This window comes from Pipistrellus kuhlii, unplaced genomic scaffold (assembly GCF_014108245.1).
Source record: "Pipistrellus kuhlii isolate mPipKuh1 unplaced genomic scaffold, mPipKuh1.p scaffold_m20_p_2, whole genome shotgun sequence".
Classification (NCBI taxonomy): Eukaryota; Metazoa; Chordata; class Mammalia; order Chiroptera; family Vespertilionidae; genus Pipistrellus; species Pipistrellus kuhlii.
Genome location: NW_023425515.1, coordinates 46998819 through 47025169, shown reverse-complemented (window position 1 = coordinate 47025169; position 26351 = coordinate 46998819). Strand labels below are relative to the sequence as shown.

Sequence of the window (26351 nt, the reverse complement as noted above, 5' to 3'; positions counted from 1 at the left end):
GTTGCAGAGCAGCGCGCTCTCCATGTGACTTCAGTTTCCGTCAGTTCCTTCCGCAAGAGCTAAAATAATCTGATGCTCCGGAGAGAGGAGGCAGCCCAGCCCTGCGCGGGGCTGCTGTCGAGGAGGCCGGAGCCCCGGGAGAGGATGCGCCCGGAGGAGCCGCCTGGGCCTGCGGGAGCCGTGAGTATCTCCCGCGCGGCGGGCTGTCCCCTGTGTGAGGCGGGCGAGCAGGGCCCACGGCCGGGGCTGCCGGGGAGGTGGCTGCTTGCTGCATCCGAGCCCCGCCGCTGCTGTGCCCGGCGCAGGGGCTAACAGCTCGGGGTAGGTGGGATTTGCGTCCCTAAGGAGCGCTGGGCACAGAACAAGGTGGTGTGGGGTAGGGGAGCCAACAAGGGCTTCCAATTCCTGGCGTGAGAGTTGGATGACTGGCCTTCCCAAGCCTCAGTGTCTTCATCTGCAGAATGGGAGCAAGCATGCTCCCTCCTGGATTGGATGGGTGGGTGCAGTAAGATGACTACTGTGAGCACTCAGCATGTGGGGGTGCTGGGATCTTCTTTCCTGCCCCACGAGCCATAGATGGAGACCCTGATACTCACTGACAGCAGCACACCCTCACCGGTGTCTTCCCCGCGCAGGCCTGCTCTGGGGCTGGGAACAGAGCTGGGAAGGACGCAGGCAGAGCCCCTCGGCTACACAGTGTCCTTGGGAAATTCACTGGCTAATGAGTCTCAGAGGGAGGCCAGATGCCAGGCCTTCCTGATCTTTGCCCAGTGCTCTTCCTCACGGCCTCCCTGTGGGCTGGATTCTGGAGGATTCGGCACATACTCCCATGTACTCAGGAGCTGGCATACGTGAGGAGCCACTGGCTCGGCCCTGGCTCTGTACCGCCTTCAGGATGGGGGCCCGCTCACTGGGTGCCTGAGACACGGTGACCACGTGCCCAACCGTGGCTGCTTCTCAAAGAGCCTGAGGCGTGACCTGGGGAGGGAGCCCCGGACAGGCTGCTCTGGGGTGGTGCCCTTCCAGGAGAGGCGAAGGGAACCTTGGGAGTGGGGACAGCCTGTGGGGAGCTTGGACAGTAGAAATGGTTTGAATTTATGAAGCTGGTCTTCTGTGCTCCTTTCCCCACTGTTGGCACCGCACAGACTGTTTCTGTGGGTTTCACAGCCCTGAGAATTATTTATTTGCCTCACACACCCCAGAGGTTTTAACAGGTATGTCAGAGAGTTCCTAGAGGGAATTATAGAATTATGGGCCCAGAAAACACACACACACACACACACACACACACACACACACACTTACATACACTCTCACACACACACACACATACACACACCAAAAAACAAAAAACAAAAAAACAAACAAAACCCAGCTCAGCTCCTGCCGTTAGGTAAAAAAGAAACAAGAAACAAAAAACCTGTTTCACAAAGAGGTTGCTTTCATCTAATGGGGAGTAATCTCATGAAACTCCATGAAAACCCATAGAAACCTGATCCCACATAGTGTTTCAGTCCGTCCTCCGAGAGAGCAGAGCCTCCCAAACAGATGGCGGCTCCTGGTGTCTCTGTCCTGGGCCCAAGCTAGGACGGCACTGACCTGGCTGTCTCTGATCTCTGATCTCTGGTCGTCTCTGCCATGGAAGAGTGACGCCAGGACTGATTGTAACCTGCATTGGGTTACACCTCAGATCCACAGTGTAACCACATAGTGAGGGGAGGGGAGGCTTTTGACCGTGACTGAGAAACATCACCTCTCTCAGGGCAGGCTGGCTGTGTGCTCAGCGATGCTCACTGATGTGTCCACACACTAGCGACAGATACTTTTTTGCCTTTAGTAAAATGTCTTTATTATATGCACTTCCCTCCCCTCCCAAAACTATTCTTTCTCAACTTCATCGCTGCACACTTGTCCTGGCTCACTGTGTGGGACGCTCTGGGTTAGGTTAAGGGATGATCTCTGAAAGCTGAGGGAGTTAAGGAGAGGGAAAAAAGGACAATAAGCCAAAACTGGTTTGGCTCAGTGGATAGAGCGTAGGCCTGCGGACTGAAAGGTCCCGGGTTCGATTCTGGTCAAGAGCATGTACCTTGGTTGCGGGCACATCTCCAGAAGGGGGTGTGCAGGAGGCAGTTAATCAATGTTTCTCTATCATCAATGTTTCTGGCTTTCTATCCCTCTCTCTTCCTTTCTGTAAAAAAATCAATAAAATTTCTTTAAAAAAAAAAAAAAAAGGACAATGATACTTATATCTTACCAAGCCTCACAAGTAAGTGTAAATCTGAGTTTAGGGGTCTTTTAGTTACAAATGACAAAAACCCAATAAGCTTGGCTTCAGGAAAAAAAAGATAGAAAAAAGTAAACTTATTGTTCCAAAGAACCAAAAAGTCTATGGAAAAAAGCTTCAGGCGTGGCTAAATCCAGGTGCTTAACCATCACTAGGAACCCATCTGTCCCCATTCCTCAGTGTTGCCTTCCTCTGTTCTGGCTTCATTATCAGGCAGGTCCTGAAGCTGGTGGCAAAGATGGGTGCCTGCTGCTCCAAGCTTACTTGTCACCAGTGTGGCATCTGAAGCAGGAAGAGAAAACCTTCTTTCCCAAAAGTCCTAGAACACTCCTTGGATTGATTCTCCAGGGCTTGGCTTCGTGAACCCGTTATAAACCAGCCACTGTGGTTAGGGAACAGGAGGCTCTGATGGGCCCCCGCTTGTTCACAGGGGTGAAGCTCAAACTCAACTGACCGTGAGCTTCTTCAGAAAACAAGGGGGTTGATTGCATGACAATGTCAATGCACTTAGTACTACTGTGCTCTACACCTAAAGTGCTTAAGATGGTAAATGTTATTTTTTAAAATACATTTTATTGATTTTTTTACAAAGAGGAAGAGAGAGGGATAGAGAGTTAGAAACATCAACGAGGGAGAATCATCGATCAGCTTCCTCTTGCACACACACCCCCCCCCCCCACTGGGGGTGTGCCCGCAATCAAGGTACATGCCCCTGACCAGAATCGAACCTGGGACCTTTCAGTCCACAGGCCGATGACACTCTATCCACTGAGCCAAACCGGTTTTGGCAAGATGGTAAATTTTATGTTAAGTCTATTTTACCACAATTAAAAATTAAAATAATAGCCCCAGCTGGTTTGGCTCAGTGGATAGAGCGCCAACCTGCGGACTGAAGGGACCTTCCTGGGTTCGATTCCAGTCAGGGGCACATGCCTGGGTTGCTGGATTCGATCCCCAGTGTGGGGCATTCAGGAGGCAGCCGATCAGTGATTCTCTCTCATCATTGATGTTTCTATCTCTAACCCTTCCTCTCTGAAATTAATAAAAAAAATATTTTTTAAAAATTAAAATAATAAAGAAAGAAACTGGTGATTTCCTCAAAGGGGAGTTAAGGAATTGTCACCAGAAGGAGAAATGAATGTGGGTAGGCAAAACCAACTGATTTCCAGAGCAAATGGAGTCAGGTGCTGAGAGCAGACCACATGTGTCTTCTCACTTTAATGCATGAGAAGTTTCAAGACCGAACAACGGGAATAAAGGAGGAAGTAGATACTCTCGTGGTTCTCACCATCGAGGTGGGCAAGAAGAGCAGGCTGGGACCAGTAATGGGCGAAATGTAGCTACAAAGCCCTGAGGACATAGCGATTCCACACACAACCGAGAAGGCTGCCTTAGTCAGGGGCCGTGCCATGGGCCCACACTGCTTACTGCTGCCAAGAAAGAAAGAAAGAAAGAAAGAAAGAAAGAAAGAAAGAAAGAAAGAAAGAAAGAAAGAAAGAAAGAAAGAAAGAAAGGAAGGAAGGAAGGAAGGAAGGAAGGAAGGAAGGAAGGAAGGAAGGAAGGAAGGAAGGAAGGGGCAGGGACTTCAGGAGATGGCGTCTGCGGCTCTATCTATTCACCCTGGCTCTTCTCCAGCAGAAAGTGAGTGAGGCCGCCAGCACCCAAAGTGACCAGGAGCAGCTCACCTGAGAGTGCACGTCGTGTTCTTCGGTAACCTCATGTCGCTCCACCTTCAACATCAGGCTGGACACTGGCTCCTCCCGATCTCTCCTTCTGTCCTCTCCTGGACCAGCCACAATCCCTTAGGTCTCTCCTGCCTTTCCAGTGTCTCCTCTCAATGGTCCCACCAGACGCCAAGGCTGAAGTCCCTCCCTCAGCCTGCAGGGTCAAGGGCAAATGAGTCTTTCCCTGACTAGCCCTGGGCCACTGCTTCAGCCTCAGACATGTTAATGGTCTCCTTATTACTGCCCCCTGGTACCCCGTGACTTCCTCATGGCCTCCCCCAATGACCTTTCTCTTGTTCTAGGTTCTTGCATCCTTCCTCGGGTTCCTAAGCTTCCATCTTAGCTAATAATACTGACTTCTTATTCCCTTCTATATCCTCTGTTTTTTAGGCTTTCTGGTTTCTTTTGCAGAACCTCTAAAGATCCTCATCTTTGTCATAAGTACAATCCCTGGTGTCAATAGGTTGCCTCATCCCCGCAGAGATCACGAACCCATGAACACCCAGGGGTGCTACTTAGAATGTCAGACACCACATGATACAGGCACTGACCAATCAGAATGGACATCATCGTTAGCAGCAGGGTCCTGGGTTGCTGGATCATGGTGGGAGCCTTGAGAGTTCCAAGACAGTGGCTAGGCCGCTGTGGTGGGATTCATGGGGTAGCTGTTTACCATTAAATACTTATCTATGCAATCCAGCTGAACATTCATTCAATGTATATTCCTCTCAGACAGGTTCACATTGAGCACTTCCCACCTGGGCCAGAACTCAGAATTGGTTTTGGCTTCACTGTCTACAAACTATGAGACTTGAGCAATTCACTCTGGCTTTTTTGAGTCTTGGGTTTCTTATCTGTAAAACAGAGATAATAAGCAGGGACTAGAGCATAGATGTTTGTACGCTAATGTTCATAGCAGCATTACTTACCAAGATCAAAAGGTAGAAACATGCCCAGCTGTCATGGCTCAGTGGTTGAGCATCAACCTAAGAACCAGGAGATCACGGTTCAATTCCCAGTCAGGGCACATGCCCAGGTTGCAGGCTCGATCCCCAGTGTGGGGCATGCAGAAGATCAATGATTCTCTCTCATCATTGATGTTTTTATCTCTCCCTAACCTCCCCCCTCCTCTCTGAAATCAATACTATATATATATATTTAAAAGGTGGAAACAACCCAACTGTCCATTGATGGAGAATGGATAAACAAAATGTGGTGTATACTTACGATGGAATGCTATTCAGCCATATAAAAGAAATGAAATTCTGATATATGTTATACAATGGAATGGCTTTGAAAACATAGTGCTAAATTAAATAAGCCAGACACAAAAGGACAGATGTTAATGATTCCACTTACTTGATTCTTCTTAAATGAGGTGCCTAGAACAGGCAAATATTGTATATAGGGAAGAAAGCATAGTGGTTACCAGAAGCTGAAGCAAGGGAAGAATGGGTAATTACATTTAACAGAACTTCAGTTTGGGATGATGAAAACCACTGGAGATGGGTAACAGAGAGATTGAATGGCAATGTGAATTTACTTAATGCTCCTGGAAAGGCATTAAATTGGTAAATTATATGTATATTTTACCTTAATTTAAAAAAATGGAGATAGCCTGGGCTGGTGTGGCTCAGTTGGCTGGAGCATTGTCCCATACACCAGAAGGTGGTGGATTTGATTCCCGGTCAGGCTCCATACCCAGGTTTCGGGTTTGACCCAAGTTGGGCATGTGTGGAGGTAGCCAGTCAATGTTTCCCTTTTTCCCTTCCTCTCTAAAATCAATTTAAAAATTTTTAAATGGAGAGAATAATGCCTACCCTGTAGAAGTGTTATGAGGAATCAGACTTAAACAGGCAATCGGACATCCCTCTCACAATCCTGGACTGCTGGCTCTTAATCACTCACCTGCCAGCCTGCCTAGTCACCCCTTACTGCCCCCCCCCCCCCGCCCTGTCAGCCTGATAGCCCCCAACTGCTCCCCTCTGCCAGTCTGGTTGCCCCTAACCTCCCCCCACCTCCTCTGCTGGCCTGGTCGTCCCATACAGCCTGTTGTTCAGTCATTTGGTTGTCTCTCACTAATCCCCCTGCTGGCCTGGTTTCCCCATGAAGCCTGCTTGTTCAGTCGTTTAGTTGTCCCTCACTAACCCCCCTGCCGGCCTGGTTGTAGGCAACCGTCTTGTGAGGACATGATGGTCAATTTGCATATTACCTCTTTATTATTTAGGATATGAGATCAAATGTTTGTAAAAAGCCTTTGCAACCTCAAGTGCTATTTTTATTAAGCAATAGCATTAAGTTATAATCCAATTACCTTGGATTCATTCAAGGATTTCCTAAAAAATCATTATTTGGGGGTTAAGAAGGGATATTCTTCTGTGAATTCAAATAAGATTTAAGAAGAAAAAAATCAGCCTTAGAATAGCCATGTTGCCAATATAATTTGAGGGATTTTTGAAAGGGCAAATTTATCTCCCCTACTGTTCTGAAACTATACCATGAAATTTTATTATTTTTCATAATTATTATATAAAAAACCATTAAAGTATAATGCATGAAAAAGGATATCAGTCATTTACACTTCAGTATGAACTGATTTCCTTCTGAGAATAGTAAGATAGTGATTATCGCTGAAACTGGTTTGGTTTCAGTGGATAAAGTGTCGGTCTGCGGACTGAAGGGTCCCGAGTTCGATTCCGGTCAAGGACATATACATTGGTTGTGGGCACATCCCCAGTGGGGAGTGTGCAGGAGGCAGCTGGTCGATGTTTCTCTCTCATAGATGTTTCTAGCTCTCTACCTCTCTCCCTTCCTCTCTGTGGAAAATCAATAAAACATGTTTTTGTTTTTGTTTTTTTAAAGATAGTGATTATCAAATTCTTTTTTTTATAAGACATAAACATTTTCCCAAATAAAATACCTGACTTTGCAATTTCAATTAAGTTGAGATTAAATTAATTATATTGATCCAGAAGATTGAAAACATAGGAACTTTTAAAATTATTTTATTTTATTTTATATATGCATATATATATATATTTTTATTGATTTCAGAGAGAAAGGGAGAGGGAGAGAGAGAGAGAAACATTAAAGATGAGAGAGAATCATTAATCAGCTGCCTCCTGCATGCCTCCTGCTGGGGATCAAGCCTGATACCTAGGCATGTGCCCTTGACTGGAATTGAATCCAGGACCCTTCAATCCATAGGCTGACACTCTATCCACAGAGCCAAACCAGCGAGGGCAAGAACTTTTAAATTAAATCACTTGGTATGCATTCTGGGGAACTCAGAGAGTGCGCTCACTCCCTGTCGGCAACCTGGGAGAGCTGTCATGGGGAGAGGGGGTCCAGAGGGCATGGCTAGCATTGAGAAATGGGAAATTAGGAGGAGACAGACTTCAGGATGATGGGAAGATGTTTCTATTCGATCCTTACAGGGGAGTGTATTGATGACTGCATTCTATTTTGAAATGCATCAAAAATAAGGTGGATTTGCCAAAACCAGTTTGGCTCAGTGTATAGAGCATTGGCCTGAGGACTGAGGGGTCCCAGGCTCGATTCCGGTCAAGGGCATGTGCATTGGTTGCGGGCACATCCCCAGTGAGGTTGATGGTTCTCTCTCATCGATGTTTCTAACTCTCTGTCTCTCTCCCTTCCTCTCTGTAAAAAAAAATCAATAAAATATATATATTTTTAAAAATAAGATGGATTGAAGGATGGATAAAAGGGTAGAAGGATAGATATATGACAAAAACTAGTAAAAAGTTAATAGTCGTCTTGGCTGGTGTGGCTCAGTTGGTTGGAGTATCATTTTGGACACCAAAGGGTGGCGGGTTTGGTTTCTGGTCAGGGCACATGCCTAGGCTGCAGATTCAATCCCTGGTAGAGTCAAGTATAGGAAACAGCCGATTGATATTTCTCTCTTTCTCTCTCCATTCCTCTCTCTAAAGTCAGTAAAATTCTTCTTCTTTTTTTTTTTTTAATCGAAGAGTAGAATCTAGGTGGTGGGTATATGAGTGATCATTGTCAAATTCTTTCAACTTTCCTATATGCTAACATATTTTATAATGAAAAGGAGGAAAGTTAAATTACTGACAGGAGCTGCTCATATTAATTTTCACAAACATAGAAATCAAATAATAATTAAAAAAATCTTCAAGCTGTGGCTGGGCAGCTTAGTCATCCCAATACACCAAGGTTGTGGGTTCAATCCCCGACCAGAATGAATACACCAGTAAGTGGAACAACATAAAAGAAGCAATGAATGAATACACCAATAAGTGGAACAACAAATCAATGTTTCTCCCTCCCCTGCCTTTCTCTCTCTAAAAATCAATTGGAACTACATCTATAATATATTAGCATAATGTATGCGTTATTGAACCGTTAGGATGTGATGAGGAGGAAACATATGCACTGGGCCTTGAAGGATGAGTAGGAGTCAGACAGGTGGAGAAGTCCAGGAAAAGGCCCTTTCCCACAGAGGCATCAGTGTGTGAAAATGCATGATTTTCAGTCAAGTACAGCCAGCATCCCAGGGTGGCTGGGGCTTGTGGTATTGAGGTTGAACTTTGCTGGACTCAACCACAGGCTAAGTTTAAATTGCTGCTTTGACATGCTCTCTAGCTCTATGGCCTAAACCTTTGCGAGACTCAATTTACTACCTGTAAGATGGGGATGATAGAAATTACCTGCTAGGGTTTTGTGAGGACCCTAATATATATAGACTAGAGCATTGAACATAGCAGTTATCCCAAGATGAGCAGTCCATAAACATTAGCTATTATAATTATGAGCCGGGAACGCAATCTGGGAGCTTGAATACTATCCCATTTAGCTGGTCAGTAACCAGGAATACATTTCATTTCTCAGGTGTGCTCTTTCTCAAGAGGACCAAGATTTAGGGTGCAGTGGTGATATATTCCATCTGGGCAATAAGCCTAGGTCAGGGGTCTGCAACCTTTAAGACATAAAGAGCCACTTGGACCCGTTTCCGAAGGAAAAAACCTGGGAGCCGCAAAACCATTGCGACATTTAAAACAAATATAACCCTGCATATATTGTTTCTTACCTTAATGCTATATACCGGATCGTGCAGTTAGCTGTCAATCTGAAGAAAAAAAGGACTTTTGCACTTAACAATGTAAAATATATTTTTGCGAATTAATAGCTAATTAAAATATTTAATTTACCTGATTAATGGGATTTTTGCTCCTGAACCTCAGTGCACAGTGTCAGCACATCAGGGCTGTAAGACGTTACCTTCGTTTTCACACAGGCTTGCAAGGTGTCGGAGCCGCGGTAAAGCTTCAAAAGAGCCGCGTGCGGCTCTGGAGCTGTAGGTTGCCGACACCTGGCCTAGGTTATCGCCTAAAACCCCCATCTTGGCCATAGTCTCCCACAGGCTCTGCATGGTCTCACCTTCTCTGAACACCCCCAGGTCCACATCCTGCAGCTCCTACAGTCGGAGGAAGATACTGCACCTGCTCTGTTTCATTTATTTCAACACCAGCTCCCGTTTGCACAGAGGATCTCTGCCTTTGCTTTAATTCTGACACTGCTTTTCTTACCAATGAAACCCACAGCATTTCCTTGTACTGACAAAGCTTTACCACACACACACACACACCTCTTACTCGGTCTCAACACAACCCAGTGAGGTTGGCAAGGCCGGCGTTATTGTCACCGGTGGCCACAACCGGAGAGAGGTGGCCAGAGAGAACACGCCTGTGACACTGAAAGGAAACGGGAAGTTTGGAACGAATGCATTATGGGTTGGGTTCCCACCCACAGGTGTTAGGTTGTGGGTCTCTCATAGGCAAAGGGGACACCACAGAACTACCACCGGCCACGTACAGGCAAGGTGTCACCTCCCCAGGGAAGCAGAGGTGCATTTTTATAGACCTGTGGCCAGATGCAGCCCGCGGCCATGGAACAGAATGAGTCGAATGACCTCTGTTGGTTCTCAGGGCTGACCCTGACCACAGAGGAAAAGCAGCCGACTCATTCGAGCAGGGCAGTGCTCTGCGTGGCACTTCACACGTTGGCTGCCCAGAGTGGTGGTGGAGACAGCCCCAGGGGAGAAGAGCTGCTGTGGCCTCCAGCCTCCCTCCAGGAAGAGGCAGCCTCCGATATTCCCAGATGAGACTCTTCTCATGAGCCCAAGGAGGGAAGGGGAAGCCCTGGCTGACCAGGTACGCTGGGTGTGGGGTGGGAACAGCACTTGGAAGCCCCTACATGGCGGCATTCCTCGTGGCACCTTGTTCCTATCATTTCATCTCTCTGGCCTGCGTACGCTCACCTCCACAATAGCGGTGTGTAGCCTCTTTATGCTGCAGTTCCTCTCAAGAGGATGGTCAGTTACTGCATTTGATTGGCAGGGCATTTGCCAGAAAAGGCACTTGCAACAGAACTGTCCTTTCTCACACAGATTCTCAGGGACATACACTTAATTAGCATTCCAACAAATTTAAAAGGGATCCAACTTCTAGAGGCAAATGTCAAGGGACCCAGAGGTACAACCAGCGGCTTACAAAGCAGGGAGCGCCCACGCTGGGTGTGTTGAAGCATCTGCTGGGGATGAAGGCGCTGTAATGATGACAGAAACAACTTTCGAGTGTTCCTTTAAGGCTCATCTGAATACAAGCTCTATGATTCCCATTTTAGCCGAGTGATGTGCCCAAGTAAATGTTGAGGATTTTAGATGCTCACTCAGCTAAATGTTGTGGATGTCATTAGCCTGTTCTGTCTTTCCCCTTAACCTGGGCTCTTTCTTTACCTTTTACCGCTGCCTTTCCGGGGGCTAAGAACATGCAACCCCAAATCTAAATCCCTGGACCCTGAAAAAAAGAAAATAATGTCTATAATAAAACTTATTTTAGTTACTAGGCAATGATATCTTTTCTTCCAATAATTCCAGACATGATCATTTTAAGCACACTCACATTAATTTCAATCTAAATACCTATAAGAAGTTCTCTGTTTCAGTAATATTTATTAGGCTCTCATTTAAAAAAAATATATTTTATTGATTTTTCACAGAGAAGAAGAGAGAGGGATAGAGAGTTAGAAACATTGATGAGAGAGAATCATCAATCAGCTGCCTCTTGCACACCCCCCACTGGGGACGCGCCCGCAACCAAGGTACATGCCCTTGACCGGAATCGAACCTGGGACCCCTCAGTCCGCAGGCTGATGCTCTATCCACTGAGCCAAACCGGTTTCGGCTATTAGGCTCTCATAATGACATATATTTTAAGTAATGATAGGTAGATTCTATTATTTTTAAAACTTGTCTTAATACAGTCATTGAAGTGGGCTGTTGGAATATTAGAAATTATTTCTGTAAAAATACTTTTACATATATTGTAATCCCTTAGGATGTTTCTAGACGTGTAACTACTGAATTAAAAGTAGCCTATGATGTCAAGATCTTTGATAAATTATGCTAAATAGCCCTTCAGAAAAAGTGTGTAAATTTGCTCTCCTTCATGTGGGATATGAAACAGTTATTGGGAGTCAGGGAGTCAAAAGCCATTCTGTTGTCTATATTTTAACAACATCATCATTAAGAGAGAAAGCCAGAGAGGCAAATCATGAGGTCTGAGTGCACACATCACAATTCTAAATGCTCACCTGGCCAGGTGGCTCAGTTGGTTGAGTGTTGTCCCATACATTAAAAAAAAAAAGATTGCTGGTTTGATTCCTGATCAGGGTGCACACCTAGGTTGTGGGTTTGATCCCTGGTCAGGGTGCGTATGGGAGGTGACCCATCGATGTTTCTCTCATACATCGGGTGTTTCTCTCTCTAAAAATCAATAAAAATATAATCTGGTGAGGATAAATAAATAAATAAATGCTCTGTCAGCCCAATCTTCAATTTGCAAGTTCTTTTTTAATGTATCCACCATTTAAATATGATTCTTTGCAAAATATATGAATACTAGAGGCCCAGTGCATGAAAATTCATGCACTAGAGAGGGGTCCCTCAGCCCAGCCTGCCCCCTCTCACAGTCCGGGAGCCCTCAGGCACAGGAAGTGACCTGGTGATCAGGGGAAGGCAACGCACCCATCACACCTCTGCTACTGCCACTGCTGGTAGCGCAAGCCTATGCCGGCCCTGGTTATCTGAGCCTCAGGCAGCCATAGGCAGCTGGGAAGCTGCCGTCTGAGACTTGCCTGCACCTTTGGACCACCTTGGATGGCTGGGCAGCTGCCATCTAAGGCTTGCTTGTACCTCAGGCTGGCCCTGGGCAGTTGGGGGACTGAGGGGACTGGGGGACCCTGGAGGCAGGCATGTGCAGTGGCCAGACCCACCTGAGGGTGGGCCCAGCCATGCTGCATGCCTGCCACCCCAGCAGGACTGAGGGTGCCACCATCTTTGAGGGCATAATAGTCAATTAGCATATTCCCTCTTTATTGGCTGTGGGCACTGCCATCTTTTGTGAGGGCGTGATGGTCAATTATCATATTCTCTCTTTATTAGATAGGATATTACTTTGACCAAAGAATAGAACTAGTTCTTTAATTTTATAACCTTTTTCCCCCATTTTCTTTTATATGTATTTCCAAAATCATAATTGAAGAAATATTTGGATTATACATTTTTTACATTTCTCCAAAAATACATAGAAATGGTCAATAAACATGTGAAAAAGGCACAATATTATTACTAATTAGGGAAGTGCAAATGAAAACCACAAAGAGACAGCACTTTATAACCATTAAATGGCTATAATAAACACGACAGAAAAGAGCAAGTGCTGATGAGAATGAAGAGAAATTGGAATGTTAGTAATATTGCAAACAACATGCTCCTTTTCCTCTAAAAAATTCAGTGTATATTTTCTAAGAACAAAGATAGACTCTTACATAACCACAGTGCAATGATCAAAATCCAGAATTTTAACATCGCTATGATATTATCATTTCATCCATTATCTGTATTCAAATTTTGCCAAATACCCTAGTAAGGCCTCTTTAGTAATTTTGATCATTTGATTATAGAGGTGTCTGCCGGTTTTTCCACTTATAAAGCTATTATTTAGAGTGTGCAAATTTAGCACACTATGTTGGCAACTCTTGGGCCAGCTGCTGGGGCGGTGATGGTGGTGGGGTGCTGCCATAGGAAGCACGGGGCTTGGGAAATGGCCCCGGCCCCTCGGAGAGCCGCCAGGAACCCGAGAGGCGCTCGTTCTCTCACCCTCTCTTCCAGCTTGTGGTCCACCCCCTTGTCACTCTTTCGTCTTCTCTGATCTCTGCCCTCGGTTGACTATTTCATTATTTTCTTGGTATCTACCTCATAGCTTCTATTCCTCAAGGCAAGATCTCTCAAAATTTCAATTCCATTTTTAAAAAATATATTTTATTGATTTTTTAGAGAGGAAGGGAGATGGATAGACAGTTAGAAACATCAATGTGAGAGAAACATCGATCAGCTGCCTCCTGCACACTCCCCACTGGGGATGTGCCTGCAAGCCAGGTACATGCCCTTGATTGGAATCGAATCTGGGACCCTTCAGTCTGCAGGCAGATGCTCTATCCGTTGAGCCAAACCAGTCCTGGCAAAATTTCAATTCCATTTTATCTGTGCCTCTTAGCTCCAATTTCCACTGCTAATTCTCTCCCTTGTCTCTATGCACTGGGATCATTCATAGGGTGCATGTAAGAAATGACTTCCTCTGGTGAGGTCCTTCCCCAAAATTCTGCCAGCTAGGTGGAGGTGGAGGTGGAGGTGGAGGTGGAGGAGGAGGCGGGGGTGGAGGTGGAGGTGGGGGTGGAGGTGGAGGAGGGGGTGGAGGTGGGGGTGGAGGTGGGAGTAGGGGTGGGGGTGGAGGTGGAGGTGGAGGTGGGATGAGGGTGGGGGTGGGGGTGGGATGGGAGTGGAGGAGGAGGTGGAGGTGTTGGTGAGGTTGTGTGCTTCTCCTGAGGACAAAAGGTTACTATAAGTTCCCCTCTCCCTTTAGAAATTCCAACAATTATTTAATTTTCCTCATTTTTTAATTTTAAAAAGTTTCAAATTTATAGGAAAAAATTAAAAAGCACAATACTAAATTTACCAGTTGATAATATTTTACTTCAATTTTTTACTCTACATTTGAAAGTAGGCTACATAAATTGTAGAAATCATGAAATTTCATCTCTAAATACTCAGCATACGTTTCCTAAGATTAAGGGCAATTCGTATATAACCAAAACATTATTATACTTAAGATAATTAGTAATAACCTGATAATATAATACCATCTGAAAAGACATTATTTAGCTAGTACATATGTAAATTTCTCCAATTATCTCAAATCTTCTTTTAGAGATTTTTAAAAACCCAAAATCTACACAAGGTACATGCATTCGACTTGATTATTATGCTTCTTGCTCACCTATAATCACACACACACACACACACACACACACCATTTAGATTTTTTTTTTTTTTTTTTAGGCTTCAGGGCAAACATTTTTGGCTAGGGCACGGTATGGAGATGGAGCTGTGTTACCCAAGGCATTGATTGCACCTGGAGGCCAAGGGTGCAGCTGGTCTCACCGTGGGAAATGCTAAGTTTGAACATTTGATGGAGGTTGAGTTCACTTTTTATTTATTTATTTATTTATTTATTTATTTATTTATTTATTTATTTTTGCTGAGAATCAAAGAGACCAGAGCTACTTGCCTGAGGCTTTCGAATACCTCTTGGTAGCAGGGATTGTTTGATGTGGTCACCGAGTGGGGTTTCTGTTTTTGTTATCTGTTCTCTGTGGTCCCTGACCAGCTGCCCTTTCCTTTCTCCCAGGGTCCGGGTAGGATCTGCTCTTTTCTTTTAAACAAAGCCAGCCGCCCTTTCGGCGGGAGCCCTCTACCTAGCCCTCAGATCAGAGTTTCTTCTTAGCATTCCCATAGTTTGAGTACGAGGACGCCTTTTTATAGACAAAAATGCCTGAGATTGGTCCTTTCAGCTGTAATGTAGAATTCTTAGCCAATCTTCCCTCATATTATTTTAAATTTATTTTATTTCCCCCCTTATATTTTCCACACAGTTAATATGACATATTTATTCTTCCAGCCAAATTACTCGTTATTTTATTTTATTTATGTATTTATTTTGTTAATCCTCACTTGAGGATATTTTCCTATTGATTTTTAGGGTGAGTGGGAAGGAGGGGGAGATCGAGACGAACATTAACATGAGAGAGATACATTGGTTAGTTGTCTCCCGCACACACCCGGTAGGGATTGAGCCTGAAACCCAGGTATGTGCCCTTGACTGAAATCAAACTGGGATCCTACCAGTCTTCAGGCTGAGTAAACTCAATGGACGCTCTATCCACTGAGCCAAACTAGCAAGGGCCACATTACTCATTATTTTTTCTTTTTTGTGTAATTGCTGAATTACATTGGAGGTTGTATCTAGGAATAATAGCCACACATAACCAGCTCACTGGTGTTCTGAACTCATCCTATATAATAAAAGGATAACATGCAAATTGACCCTAAGGGAAGAATGACCAGAATGACCACTCGACCAGTCACTATGAGGTGCACTGACCCCCTCTCAGCCCCCCACCTCCCTGCTGACAGGCTCCCATTGGCCCATGGTGAATGGGGAACCAGAGGTGGGTAGTAGGGGATGCGGGCAGTGCCAGGCCAAGACCCCTGCCCTGCAGGTTGCCCCACACACAGAGGGTGACCTGTGATGGGGCGGGGCTGGCAAACGGGTAGGAACGGCTGACCTCTCGGTATTTTCTCCTGGCTGGCTGGCCAGCAGGCTCTGATCACCTGATGGAAAATGGGGAACCACAGGTGGGTGGCGGGGCCAGCTGTGGGCAACCAGGGAAGATGGCTCTGATCGCAGGCCGGGCCTAGGGACCGTACCTGTGCACGAATTGCGTGCACTGGGCCTCTAGTCAATAATAATTATGTTAGCCGAAACTGGTTTGGCTCAGTGGTAGAGCGTCGGTCTGTGGACTGAAAGGTCCCGGGTTCGATTCTGGTCAAGGGCATGTACCTTAGTTGGCACATCCCCAGTGGGGGGGTGTGCAGGAGGCAGCTGGTCAATGTTTCTCTCTCATCAAAGTTTCTAGCTCTCTATCTCTCTCCCTTCCTTTCTGTAAAAAATCAATAAAATATATTTTTTTTAAAAAGAAACAGTTAAAAAAAACAATAATTATGTTATATAGTTATGTTACCTTCATAGTTAACAAAGCACTTTCACATATGCTATTTGATTCTCATTGAAACTCTGAATGGCTATTATTGTCTGCATTTTTAGAAGGATTAACTGAGTCTAGGAGACTGTGAATTGCTCAAGGACAAGTGAAAAACACTGGAGCCAGAATTCAAATCCTGGTCTGTTTGGTTCTAAATTCCATAATCTCCCCAGGCTAGCTCACGATAGAAGGAGTTTCCCAGAGGGTACAAGAAACGTTTTTCTGGGCTGTTTGGTTGAGTTTAGGAAGAAGGAGAATATTTTAAATTTAAAAATTGTCTTGTTGACCCAGAAATTAAAATTACATTCTGGGCATTAGTGGCAGGCCTATCTAGCATTCCAGTCTGAGTTACATTCTCCCTGAAGAAACTGCACTCTTTCCCTGAACACCATCTAGATTCAGTATTTCAACGTATGGAGTTGGTTGTTCTAGAAGGGTCAGTGTCACAACAAATACCAACCCGAATATGTTTTTAAAAACATATATTTCATTGATTTGAGAGAGAGAGAGAGAGAGAGAGAGAGAGAGAGAGAGAGAGAGACAGAACGAACTACCAATGATGAGAGAGAATCATTGACTGGCTGCCTCCTGCATGCCCACTACTGGTAATCAAGCCAGCTATCCAGGTATGTTCTCTGACTGGGAATCAAACTGGGAATCAAACTCCTGATTCAGAGCTCATGCTCAACCACTGAGCCACACTGGCTGGGCTACCCATCCCAAATCCAACAGAGATGGTGAAGAGGAGAGGAGGGAGCAGGTCCATGGTTCCCACTCCCTTTCTCTTCTCAGTGAAATACAGGACACTCATTGAAATATGAATTTCAGATAGACAATGAATTTTCTTTCTTTTCTCTCTCTCTCTCTCTCTCTTTTTTGTATAAGTGTGTCCCAGATATTGCACGGGACATATTTATTCTAAAATGTTGTTTGTTTTTAGTATAATCTGCTAAGTCTAGCAACCTTATTTCAAAGTGAACAGTGATTCCAAGATTGCAGGTGTGTGTGTGTATGTGTGTGTGTGTGTGTGTGTTGAGAAGATACTGAGAACAGGAGCCCATATGGCTCTGTGTTTGCCATCTGTGCCCTGCACATGCCCAGAGGTGATGATTCCTGCACAGGTGCAGAAGCAGAGAGAGTCTGGGAAGAGAATTCCCAGTTAATGATGAATTCTGAGTTCTTCTGAATTGGAGGTCTCCTCTGTGGTAAGGAGAGCGGGCCTGGCCTGAAGCGAAGGTTGGAGTTGGTTTACCGGGTTTCACTTAGCCTTCCTGTGGGTCTGTTTTCACTAGTGAGTATTCAAATCTAACCAGGAAGTTAAAATTAGCCTTAGAGATTGTGCAAACTCATTCAAAGAAAGGAAAAGAGGAAGGGGCCCTAGAGAGCTGAGCTGTGCCAGGCAGAAGGGTCCATGGGACAGGTGAGGAGGCTCATGTCAGTGCTGGCGCTGTTGGCCCAGGAGAAGACGGGAGCGCTGCCCCGGCGTCTGTCCCAGGCAGAGGTCAGGGAGAGGGGGGGCAGCGGGAATGCTGGGGCCAGGCACTTGTCTCCGATTCTGACAGATGCCGAGCTGGGAGGCGATTCCACCCACCGGTCTACAAACTCTCTCAATAGGAGGATTCAACCGAACAGCACCTGCAGGGAGAGCAATTAGTCTGGTTTCTCATCCTGGAGCTCAGGGAAGAGGGTCTGCCAGCTGTTACCAGCCGTGTCCTAAGTTGATCTTGAACCTTGAATAAGCCATTATTATTTGTGTGTTCACCTGTAAAAATGTGATGGTGGAGGATGTATTATATTTCCATTATGGTTCCTCTTAGTTCTAAAATTCTGTTGGTATAGATGTAATTTTAAGCATTCTCATGTCTTTTGTTCTGTGTTCACTGGCATGATAAGAGGGCTGGTAATCATACTTCATCAATAATCCATATTATACTGAAGATTGCTTTTTCATTTTCCCCTTAGCTTTTCCCTTATCCAGGCAAAATATCAAAGTCCTATTTTCAAAGGGCTATATTCAAATGAGTTAACCAATGCGATCTACTCTTTTCTAAAGCCTCCTGTCACCAATTAGTAAGTCGATGGGACCAGAGGCAACAATTAATATTTCAATTCTAGCTCACTGTTCATTCATTCAAAACTTATTTATTGAGCTCAGGTGACACATCTGGCAGATGTGAGCTTTGGGAAGAAAACTTCAACAGAACTAAAAAAACATGACAAACTCTAGGTACCTCAAATCTTTTGCTTCTCACTTCTGTTGCTGGACTCGGTGTTCAGCCACCTGTCTATCGGATGGTAGGGGCAAAATGAAAGTGAGTTCTTACAGTAAGAGGTTGAAAGTATGGGTTAATGTGAAGTGTCTGTGGGTTTCCACCTGCCTGAAGCTATGGGCTTCCATGACCAGACACCACTGGGAACTGGCTCCTTCTCCTGAGAGTGCAGCGCGGCCCTCTGGGACGTCGTTCTCTGACCGTGTTTTCCCTGCCCTCTGTCCACAGGGCTGCACTTGAGATGGAGTTATTGGCTCTCTGGCTCTGCCTCGGTTTTCACCTCTTGACAGTGGAATGGAGGACCCGAAGTGGAGTAGCCGCAGCTGCTTGCCAAAGGTGCTGCAAGCTGGTGAGTTTTCCCGGAAACTCTGGGTTGTCTGCTGTTCCTGTGCTGACAAGGTTTGGTCCATTTGGAAAGCTGATGGGCCATCAATCAGGGAGGGCTGGAATGAATAAATCCGAATTGCTCTTCACCTCCCTAGCTATGATGCCATGTGCAGCCTGCTCTTTAACCAAAGGTTAAGATGATGCCTAGGAAAGGCTCTGCCCCACCTTTTTCGTACCCCCTGAAGGCACGAGGCCTCAGAGACAGGCCTAAGTGAGCCACCGGGAACAAAACCACCGTGTTAAAAGCTGGATGATTGAGCTCCACTAATGTTATTGGGATCTGATAACGGTAACGCATATTACAGCTGAAGAAGCCCTGCCTCAGAGTTTATGTTTGAGTTAATAGCAATTGCTTTAAAAGCTGCACTGAAGCCCCGGGCAAGTGGCTGAATTGGTTGGAGTGTTGTCTCAAACACCAACAGGACTGTGGGTTCGATTCTGGTCAGGACAGATTCCTAGGTTGTGGGTTCAATCCTTGGTGGAGGTGTATATGGGAGGCAACTGATTGATATTTTTCTCTCACATCAATGTGTGTGTTTTTTTCTCTCTCTCTTCCTTCCTCTCTAAAAAAAAAAAAAAAAAAAAAAAAAAAAAAAAAATCATTAAAAAGATATCCTCAGATGAGGGTTTTTTAAAAAAACACTGTACTGAAGAGCATGCTGCCCACGGGCACTGCAGAGCAACACCCCTGACCGTGCGTAGGTGAAGGCAATCCAGGAAGCAGACACCAAGCTTTTGCGGTCTGCTCTCTGCAGGGCTCTCAGCCTGTACAACAGCTGTGTACATTCCTAGAAATTTTCCCTTTGACTGTCACTCAGGGATGTAAAAATCTGCCTGAGAAACATGCATTTAATAAACATTCCTTGTGCTCTATTATAACCCAGGCACTGGGAAGACTAATTGGATGCCAGGTTTAATACTTAGATTAGAAAATGTGTTCTTAAGGCTGATGAATCTCAAAAACCCAGCTGGTCATAGTTCTTAACCACTTTTGGTAACCTCTAACCACTACACTGTAGCATGCGCCAGCGTGGGGTAGAGGTTATGAGCCAGGCCAGGTTTAAACCCCAGTCCCACCACTTTCCAGCTGGTGTCATTGGGCCACTCTGCCTCAGTTTCCTCATCTGTGAAAGATGGAGGCGTTAATAATGCCAAGCAATCATACCGTCGCACTGGGTTGTAATGACGACTAAATGAGTTCATGTACGTAAAGCTCTCAGAACAGTGCCTTGAATGTGGTAAGCGCTATGTATTTTATCCATTATTATTATTATTGTTAGTCTCTGCTACACAGACTTCCATTATTCCCGTACGGAGGCGATGAAAGATGAACTTCGCAGCAGCTAATTCAGGAGTTCCCAGGCATAGAAAGAGGAGGGAATAAAGTTCTGTGACAGGCTTTGAAGGTTCAGGCTAGACTCTCCCTAGCCTGGCGGGAAGAAGTGGGAACTCAGCTCCAGTTCCAGGGAGTTCAAGGAGCGGCTTTCCTGTGGCTTCTCGGGACAGGCGGAGGGTTTGGGAGTCCAGGTGCCCCATTGCCCCTCCTTGCCTTAGCCATGTGATGTTATAATAAAATGAGGAGGTTTTCTTGGGCTCTGATGGCCCCGTGTGAGCCCCAGGGAATTGCAGGGTGTGGCGCCCATGGCCTCCACAGCTGTGATAAAACAGTCTTACCCCCTTTGGAAAGCCCCTAACCACAACATTCTCCAGAGAGTCCCAGTGTGGGGGAGACCAGCACTTACTCAAATAAAGACATACATCGTGTTTCTGCATGGGGAGATCTACTTTTACAAAGATGCCAGTTCTTCTCCAAATCACTCCATGATTGTAAATGCAATTCTTATAAAAATTCCAAAGATTTTTGGAGTAAAGGGAAGGTGTGGAAAGAACTTCACAAATTCATCTGGAAATGAGAAACAAGTCAAATGCTCTATAAAATTAATTGATTAAATACAACGTATCATTATAGCTAACATTTATTAAGCATTTATGTGCCAAGTTCTATGTTAAATGTTTTACATAAATAATCACAGTGAATCCTCATTAAGAAAAAAAAAAACCCTATGAAAAAATTACAAGTATAATTTCAATTTTACAGGTGGAATAATGAAGGTCCTAACTGGTTAGGGAACAAGATCAAGATCACCCATTGGTTAAAAACTAGAACCAAGTTGCATTGACTCTACAACTCTTGCTCTTAACCACTGTTCTATTCATGTAACAAACTCATAGACAGTTGCTAAACAGAAGATGATCAAAATTATTTTATTGCTGGGGCAATATGTCTATTACATATTATTGGGGAGATAATAGATAACTAAACAGTTTGTAGAGTACAGACTCATTTAAAAACAATTTATTATTATTATTATTATTATTATTATTTAGAAAAGGTAGATAATATCGTTAGAAAAGAGTCCAGAAGGAGAGGTAACAAAAGGTTATTGGTGTTTCTTTGAGGAAGAGGCTTAGGTTACTGATGAGTTTAATTTTCTATATTTCTATATTATATCAATTTTTAATTATTAGAAGGTTTTATTTTTTAATATATTTCATTGACTTTTAAGGGAGAGGGAGCGTTAGAAACATTGATGAGAGAGAAACATCGATCAGCTGCCTCCTGCACCCTGCACCCACCCGGGATGTGCTGGCAACCAAGATACATGCCCCTGACTGGAATTGAACCTGGGACTCTTGAGTCCACAGGCCGACACTCTATCCACTGAGCAAAACCAGCTAGGACTAGAAGGTTTTTATTTTAATAATCAGATAAAGAACTTGGGGCTGTGAGAGGTTAATTCCTTGTCCAGGGCCCAAGCTGAGATTCAGACTTGAGTCTGTCATCTCTCCAAACTGGTGCTGCTTCTTCTCTATCAGATTTTTCTCCTTTTTCCGTCAGTCCTCTTGCTCCGGGGGATTGGGCCCACCTGTGCGAAGGGAAGGCCATTACTACCCTTTCTTATCACTTACCACTTTTTTCCTAGACCCCTAATTGACATCCTGTGGCTGATAGTTTTTGCCAATCTTGTAACACATTGCTGACACACTGGGCCGAGTTTATCCTGGGGCTTGAGTGACTTCTGCAATGAGACCAGGGTCATTCCATCCCTCCCGCCTCCTTACGCAGCACAAGGTAGAACCGTATCCAGGGAAAGAACTGGATTGGGCATGACGAGCTCCGGGCTCCAGTCCCAGCTCTGCCCCTGACTCTCCACTTCTCTCCAGACCACGTTCTGCTTTTCTGTGTGGTCCAGGGTGGCGATGAGCTCCGAAGTCCTTTTAAGCTGAGACATTTATCAAGGCCGCATGTAGAGGAATGTTCAGACAAACTTCTGTGGTGGAAAAGAAGATGCCACAGCACTGCCGGTTGCTAGGCAGTGTCCCTCAGACTCACAGGTGCAATGGGATAGCGATTACAATGCAGCGGTGACAGGCGGCATTAACAGTACCCGCTGTGTGTCAGGCCCTTGCCGTCTCTTGTCTAATCTCACTGCAGACCTCTGACACAGGTGTTCCCTTTATCTCCATTTTTCAGAGGAAGTGTCAGACTTAAATTATTTGCCCAAAGCCACATGGAAACAAATGGCAGAGGCAGGATTCAAATCCAGGTAGAGACCTGGCTCTCAGTTCCTCTCACGGCTAACACCAAAGTGCAAATACAATTGTTGCCACTCAGCACCTGATGGACAGGTGCTCAGATCTTCTCTCACCTGCTGTGTGTTTTAAACGAGGCCTGGAACTCAGCTCCCAGCTGACTAGTTTAGTGTGACGGTCAAGGACAAAGAAAAGTCCCGCTTTTTTTCCTACAATGTTTGATCCTTTTCTTTTCTTTTTCTTTTTAAAAAAAAAATATATTTTATTGATTTTTTTACAGAGAGGAAGGGAGAGAGATAGAGAGCTATAAACGTTGAGGAGAGATAAACATCAACCAGCTGCCTCCCACACACCCCCTATGGGGGATGTGCCCGCAACCAAGGTACATGCCTTGACAGGAATCGAACCCGGGACCTTTCAGTCCACAGACCGATGCTCCACCACTGAGCCAAACCGGTTTCGGCTGATCCTTTTCTTTAATTATGATCTCTAGAGCCATTCCTCCAAGATGCAGGGACAGTCTGATGACTGAACTAAGTTTCTGTACCCCAACCTCTGCCTCCGAGGCCTCCTCCTGCTGACCCGTGTGTTTTTTGGGCCTTAGGTGGATGGAGTCGCTGACTGTCGAGAGCAGAATCTGGCTTCGGTGCCCAGCGATCTCCCTCCCCACGCGCAGACGCTCATCCTAGATGCCAACCCTCTCAAGACCCTGTGGAACCACTCCCTGCAGCTGTACCCGCGCCTGGAGAGCCTCAGCCTGCGCGGCTGTCGCCTGGAGCGCATCGGCCGCGACGCCTTCCTGGGCCAGGCCCGCCTGCGCAGCCTGGCGCTGCCCGACAACGCCCTCTCGGAGGGCTACAGGGAGACGGCGGCCGCCTTCCACAGCCTGCGGGCCCTGCGGAGGCTGGACCTGTCCGGGAACTCCCTGACGGAAGACATGGCGGCCCTCATGCTCCAGAACCTCTCTTCCCTGGAGTCCGTGTCCCTGGCGAGGAACGCCATCATGAGGCTGGACGACTCCGTCTTCGAGGGCCTGGGGCACCTCCGGGAGCTGGATCTGCAGAGGAACTACATCTTTGAGATCGAGGGGGGAGCCTTCGAGGGCCTGGCCGGGCTGAGACACCTCAACCTGGCCTACAACAACCTCCCTTGCATCGTGGACTTCAGCCTCACGCAGCTCCGGTCCCTCAACGCCAGCTACAACGACCTGGAGTGGTTCCTGGCCTCGGCGGGCGCGGCTGCGTTCGAGCTGGAGGTGCTGGACCTCTCCCACAACCGGCTGCTGTTTTTCCCGCTCCTGCCCCAGTCCAGCAAGCTGCACACCCTCCTGCTGAGGGACAACAGCATGGGCTTCTACGGGGACCTGTACAACGCCTCGTCGCCGAAGGAGATGGTGGCCCAGTTCCTCCTGGTCGACGGCAACGTGACCAACATCACCACCGTTAACCTCTGGGAGGAGTTTGACTTCAGCGACCTCGCAGACCTGCGCTTCCTGGACCTGAGCCAGAACCAGTTCCAGTACCTGCCCGAGGGCTTTCTCAGGAAAATGCCTTCCCTCTCCCGCCTGAACCTCAACCGGAACTGCCTGGGGACGCTCCGCATCGGGGAGCACGAGCCCCCCGGGGCGCTCCTGGAGCTGGACCTGAGCCAGAACCAGCTGTCGGAGCTGCACGTGGCCCCCGGGGCCCCCGGCTGCCTCCGGAGCCTCCGGTCCTTCAACCTGAGCTCCAACCAGCTCCTGGGTGTCCCCGCCGGCCTCTTTGCGGACGCCGGTAACATCACTACAGTTGACATGAGCCACAATCAGATCTCACTCTGTCCCCAGCCAGCGGGCGTGGACGGCTGTGTGGACGTCAGGAACGTGGCGTCTCTGAGGAGCCTCTCTCTGGAGGGCTGCGCGCTGGGAGCATTACAAGACTGCTCCTTCCAGGGCACGGCCCTCACCCACTTAGACCTTTCTGGAAACTGGGGGGTTCTGAATGGGAGCACTGCCCCCCTCCGGAATATCGCCCCCACGTTACAGGTCCTGTCTCTCAGGGACGTGGGCCTCAGCGCCAGCTTCTCGGAGTTGGACTTCTCCAGGTTTGTAAAGCTGAGGGACCTGGATCTGTCCGGAAACGCTTTGACCAGTTTCCCCAGGTTCCGGGGCAGCCTGGCCCTGCAGACCCTGGATCTCCGCAGAAACTCGCTCACGGCCCTTCCCCAGGGGGCCGTGTCTGGGCAGCTCACGACAAGTCTCCGGACCATCTACCTCAGTCAGAACCCGTATGACTGCTGCAGGGTGGAGGGCTGGGCGGCCCTGCAGCGCCTGCACACCATCTCCGACTTGGCCATGGTCACTTGCAACCTGTCCTCGAAGATCTACCGCGTGGTGGACCTGCCCAGAGGCACGCCTCAGGACTGTAAGTGGGAGAGGGTGAATATGGACCTGCTGTACCTTGTGCTCATCCTCCCCAGCTGCCTCACCCTGCTGGTGGCCTGCACCATCACCTTCTTCACCTTTAAGAAGCCTCTGCTTCAGGTCATCAAGAGCCGCTGCCACTGGTCCTCCATATACTGACCTGGCTACCATTCAAGGTCAGAAACCTGGTCTGTCCTCGCAAAGACACATTCTCTGCCAAGTTTCAAGATCCGATGCTGCAGAGGACACGTCTGAGGAACTAAGCTTTAAATTAAAGTGTAACTTGTTTCCATTCCTTCGTCACTCCAAGTTCTTCCTCTGTCGTTATGATTCATCCTTATCATCCTGGTGAAATATTTATTAATTGACATGCCACACAAATAAAAAAACATGTTTCATACATACTCTTAAAATCACAGCTTGCGTCTTTTTCTTTCTTTGATGTGTCTTGGTAGTTTCGCGTAGGTGATTTTTCTGTGCCCTTTCCTTGATGGCACCCACGGGGCTGGTGAGAAAGGGTGGCGATTCAGTGCCACCCCATAGCAAAAATGACTTCAAGAGCGTGTCCTGTGGAGGGTGAGAGCCAGTGCCCTGGGAGTTCAGCAAGAGACAGAATCTCAGAGCCGAGCTGGGGGAACAGAGATGAGCACTGTCACCTCCTGACTTGGCTTGCGTTGCCTCCACAGGCAGAGCTCATCCCGGGAGTTGCTGGCAGGCAAATGTGACGCTTCCAAGGAAAAGCCACCAGAATAGTAACGGGGCCCTGAGTTTATCTGTGCAGGAAACGGAACACCAGGCACCGTCCTGGTTCTGAGAGGAAGTGAAGAGGAACACAGAAAGGGGTGAAATCTGTTTACGTGTGGATTAGGCCCCCCCCCCACACACACACACCAAACAACTTCTCAGCAGTTGTCCTATATCTGTATTCACGACGTCCCTCTCTCCTTCCCTTCCCTCAGTGAACAGTGAGCAATTTCTGTGCTCCTCTCTGGGGAAAAGATGTTAAAGAGACAGCCCTTGCTCTTTTGGCAGTTTAGAATTTACACTGTCCTTGCACTTTTTATCCCTGCTTATTAAATCATGAATGAATTAAAGGCAGTGGTGGTGGGGTGGGAGGAGGATAAAAATCTCACTAACTGCCAAAACCGGTTTGGCTCAGTGGTAGAGCGTCGTCGGTCTGCGGACTGAAGGGTCCCAGGTTCGATTCCGGTCAAGGGCATGTGCATTGGTTGCGGGCACATCCCCGGTAGGGGGTGTGCAAGAGGCAGCTGGTCAATGTTTCTCTTTCATTGACGTTTCTAGCTCTCTATCTCTCTCCCTTCCTCTCTGTAAAAAATCAATAATATATATATATAAAAGCTACCATGAATACTAATGTCAGCAGAAACATTAGGCAAATCAAAGAGATAAAATCAATGGTCTTGCTTTGGTAAAGCAGAAGCTTCCCTTGGATGCTCCCCAGGATGACAAGGCCATGTCAGTCAGGC

At 46.6% G+C, this 26351-nt stretch overlaps 1 protein-coding gene across 1 annotated transcript; it reads left to right on the top strand.

Moving 5' to 3' along the window:
* Nucleotides 1-45: 45 nt before the first annotated feature.
* Nucleotides 46-25280, top strand: NRROS (negative regulator of reactive oxygen species). Its single transcript, XM_036448491.2, has 3 exons — nucleotides 46-180; nucleotides 18711-18831; nucleotides 23068-25280. Exons 2-3 carry the CDS (start codon nucleotides 18724-18726, stop codon nucleotides 25021-25023), a joined length of 2064 nt encoding a protein of 687 aa, XP_036304384.1. The 5' UTR covers nucleotides 46-180; nucleotides 18711-18723; the 3' UTR covers nucleotides 25024-25280.
* The last annotated feature ends 1071 nt before the right edge of the window (nucleotides 25281-26351 follow it).

What these genes read in the sequence shown, in the direction of transcription:
- NRROS (XM_036448491.2), top strand. Translation starts at nt 18,724, where the DNA reads ATGGAGTTATTGGCTCTCTGGCTCTGCCTCGGTTTTCACCTCTTGACA. An exon ending in GCCAAAGGTGCTGCAAGCTG is followed by an intron (nt 18,832 to 23,067) that starts GTGAGTTTTCCC and finishes TTTGGGCCTTAG; the next exon opens with GTGGATGGAGTCGCTGACTG.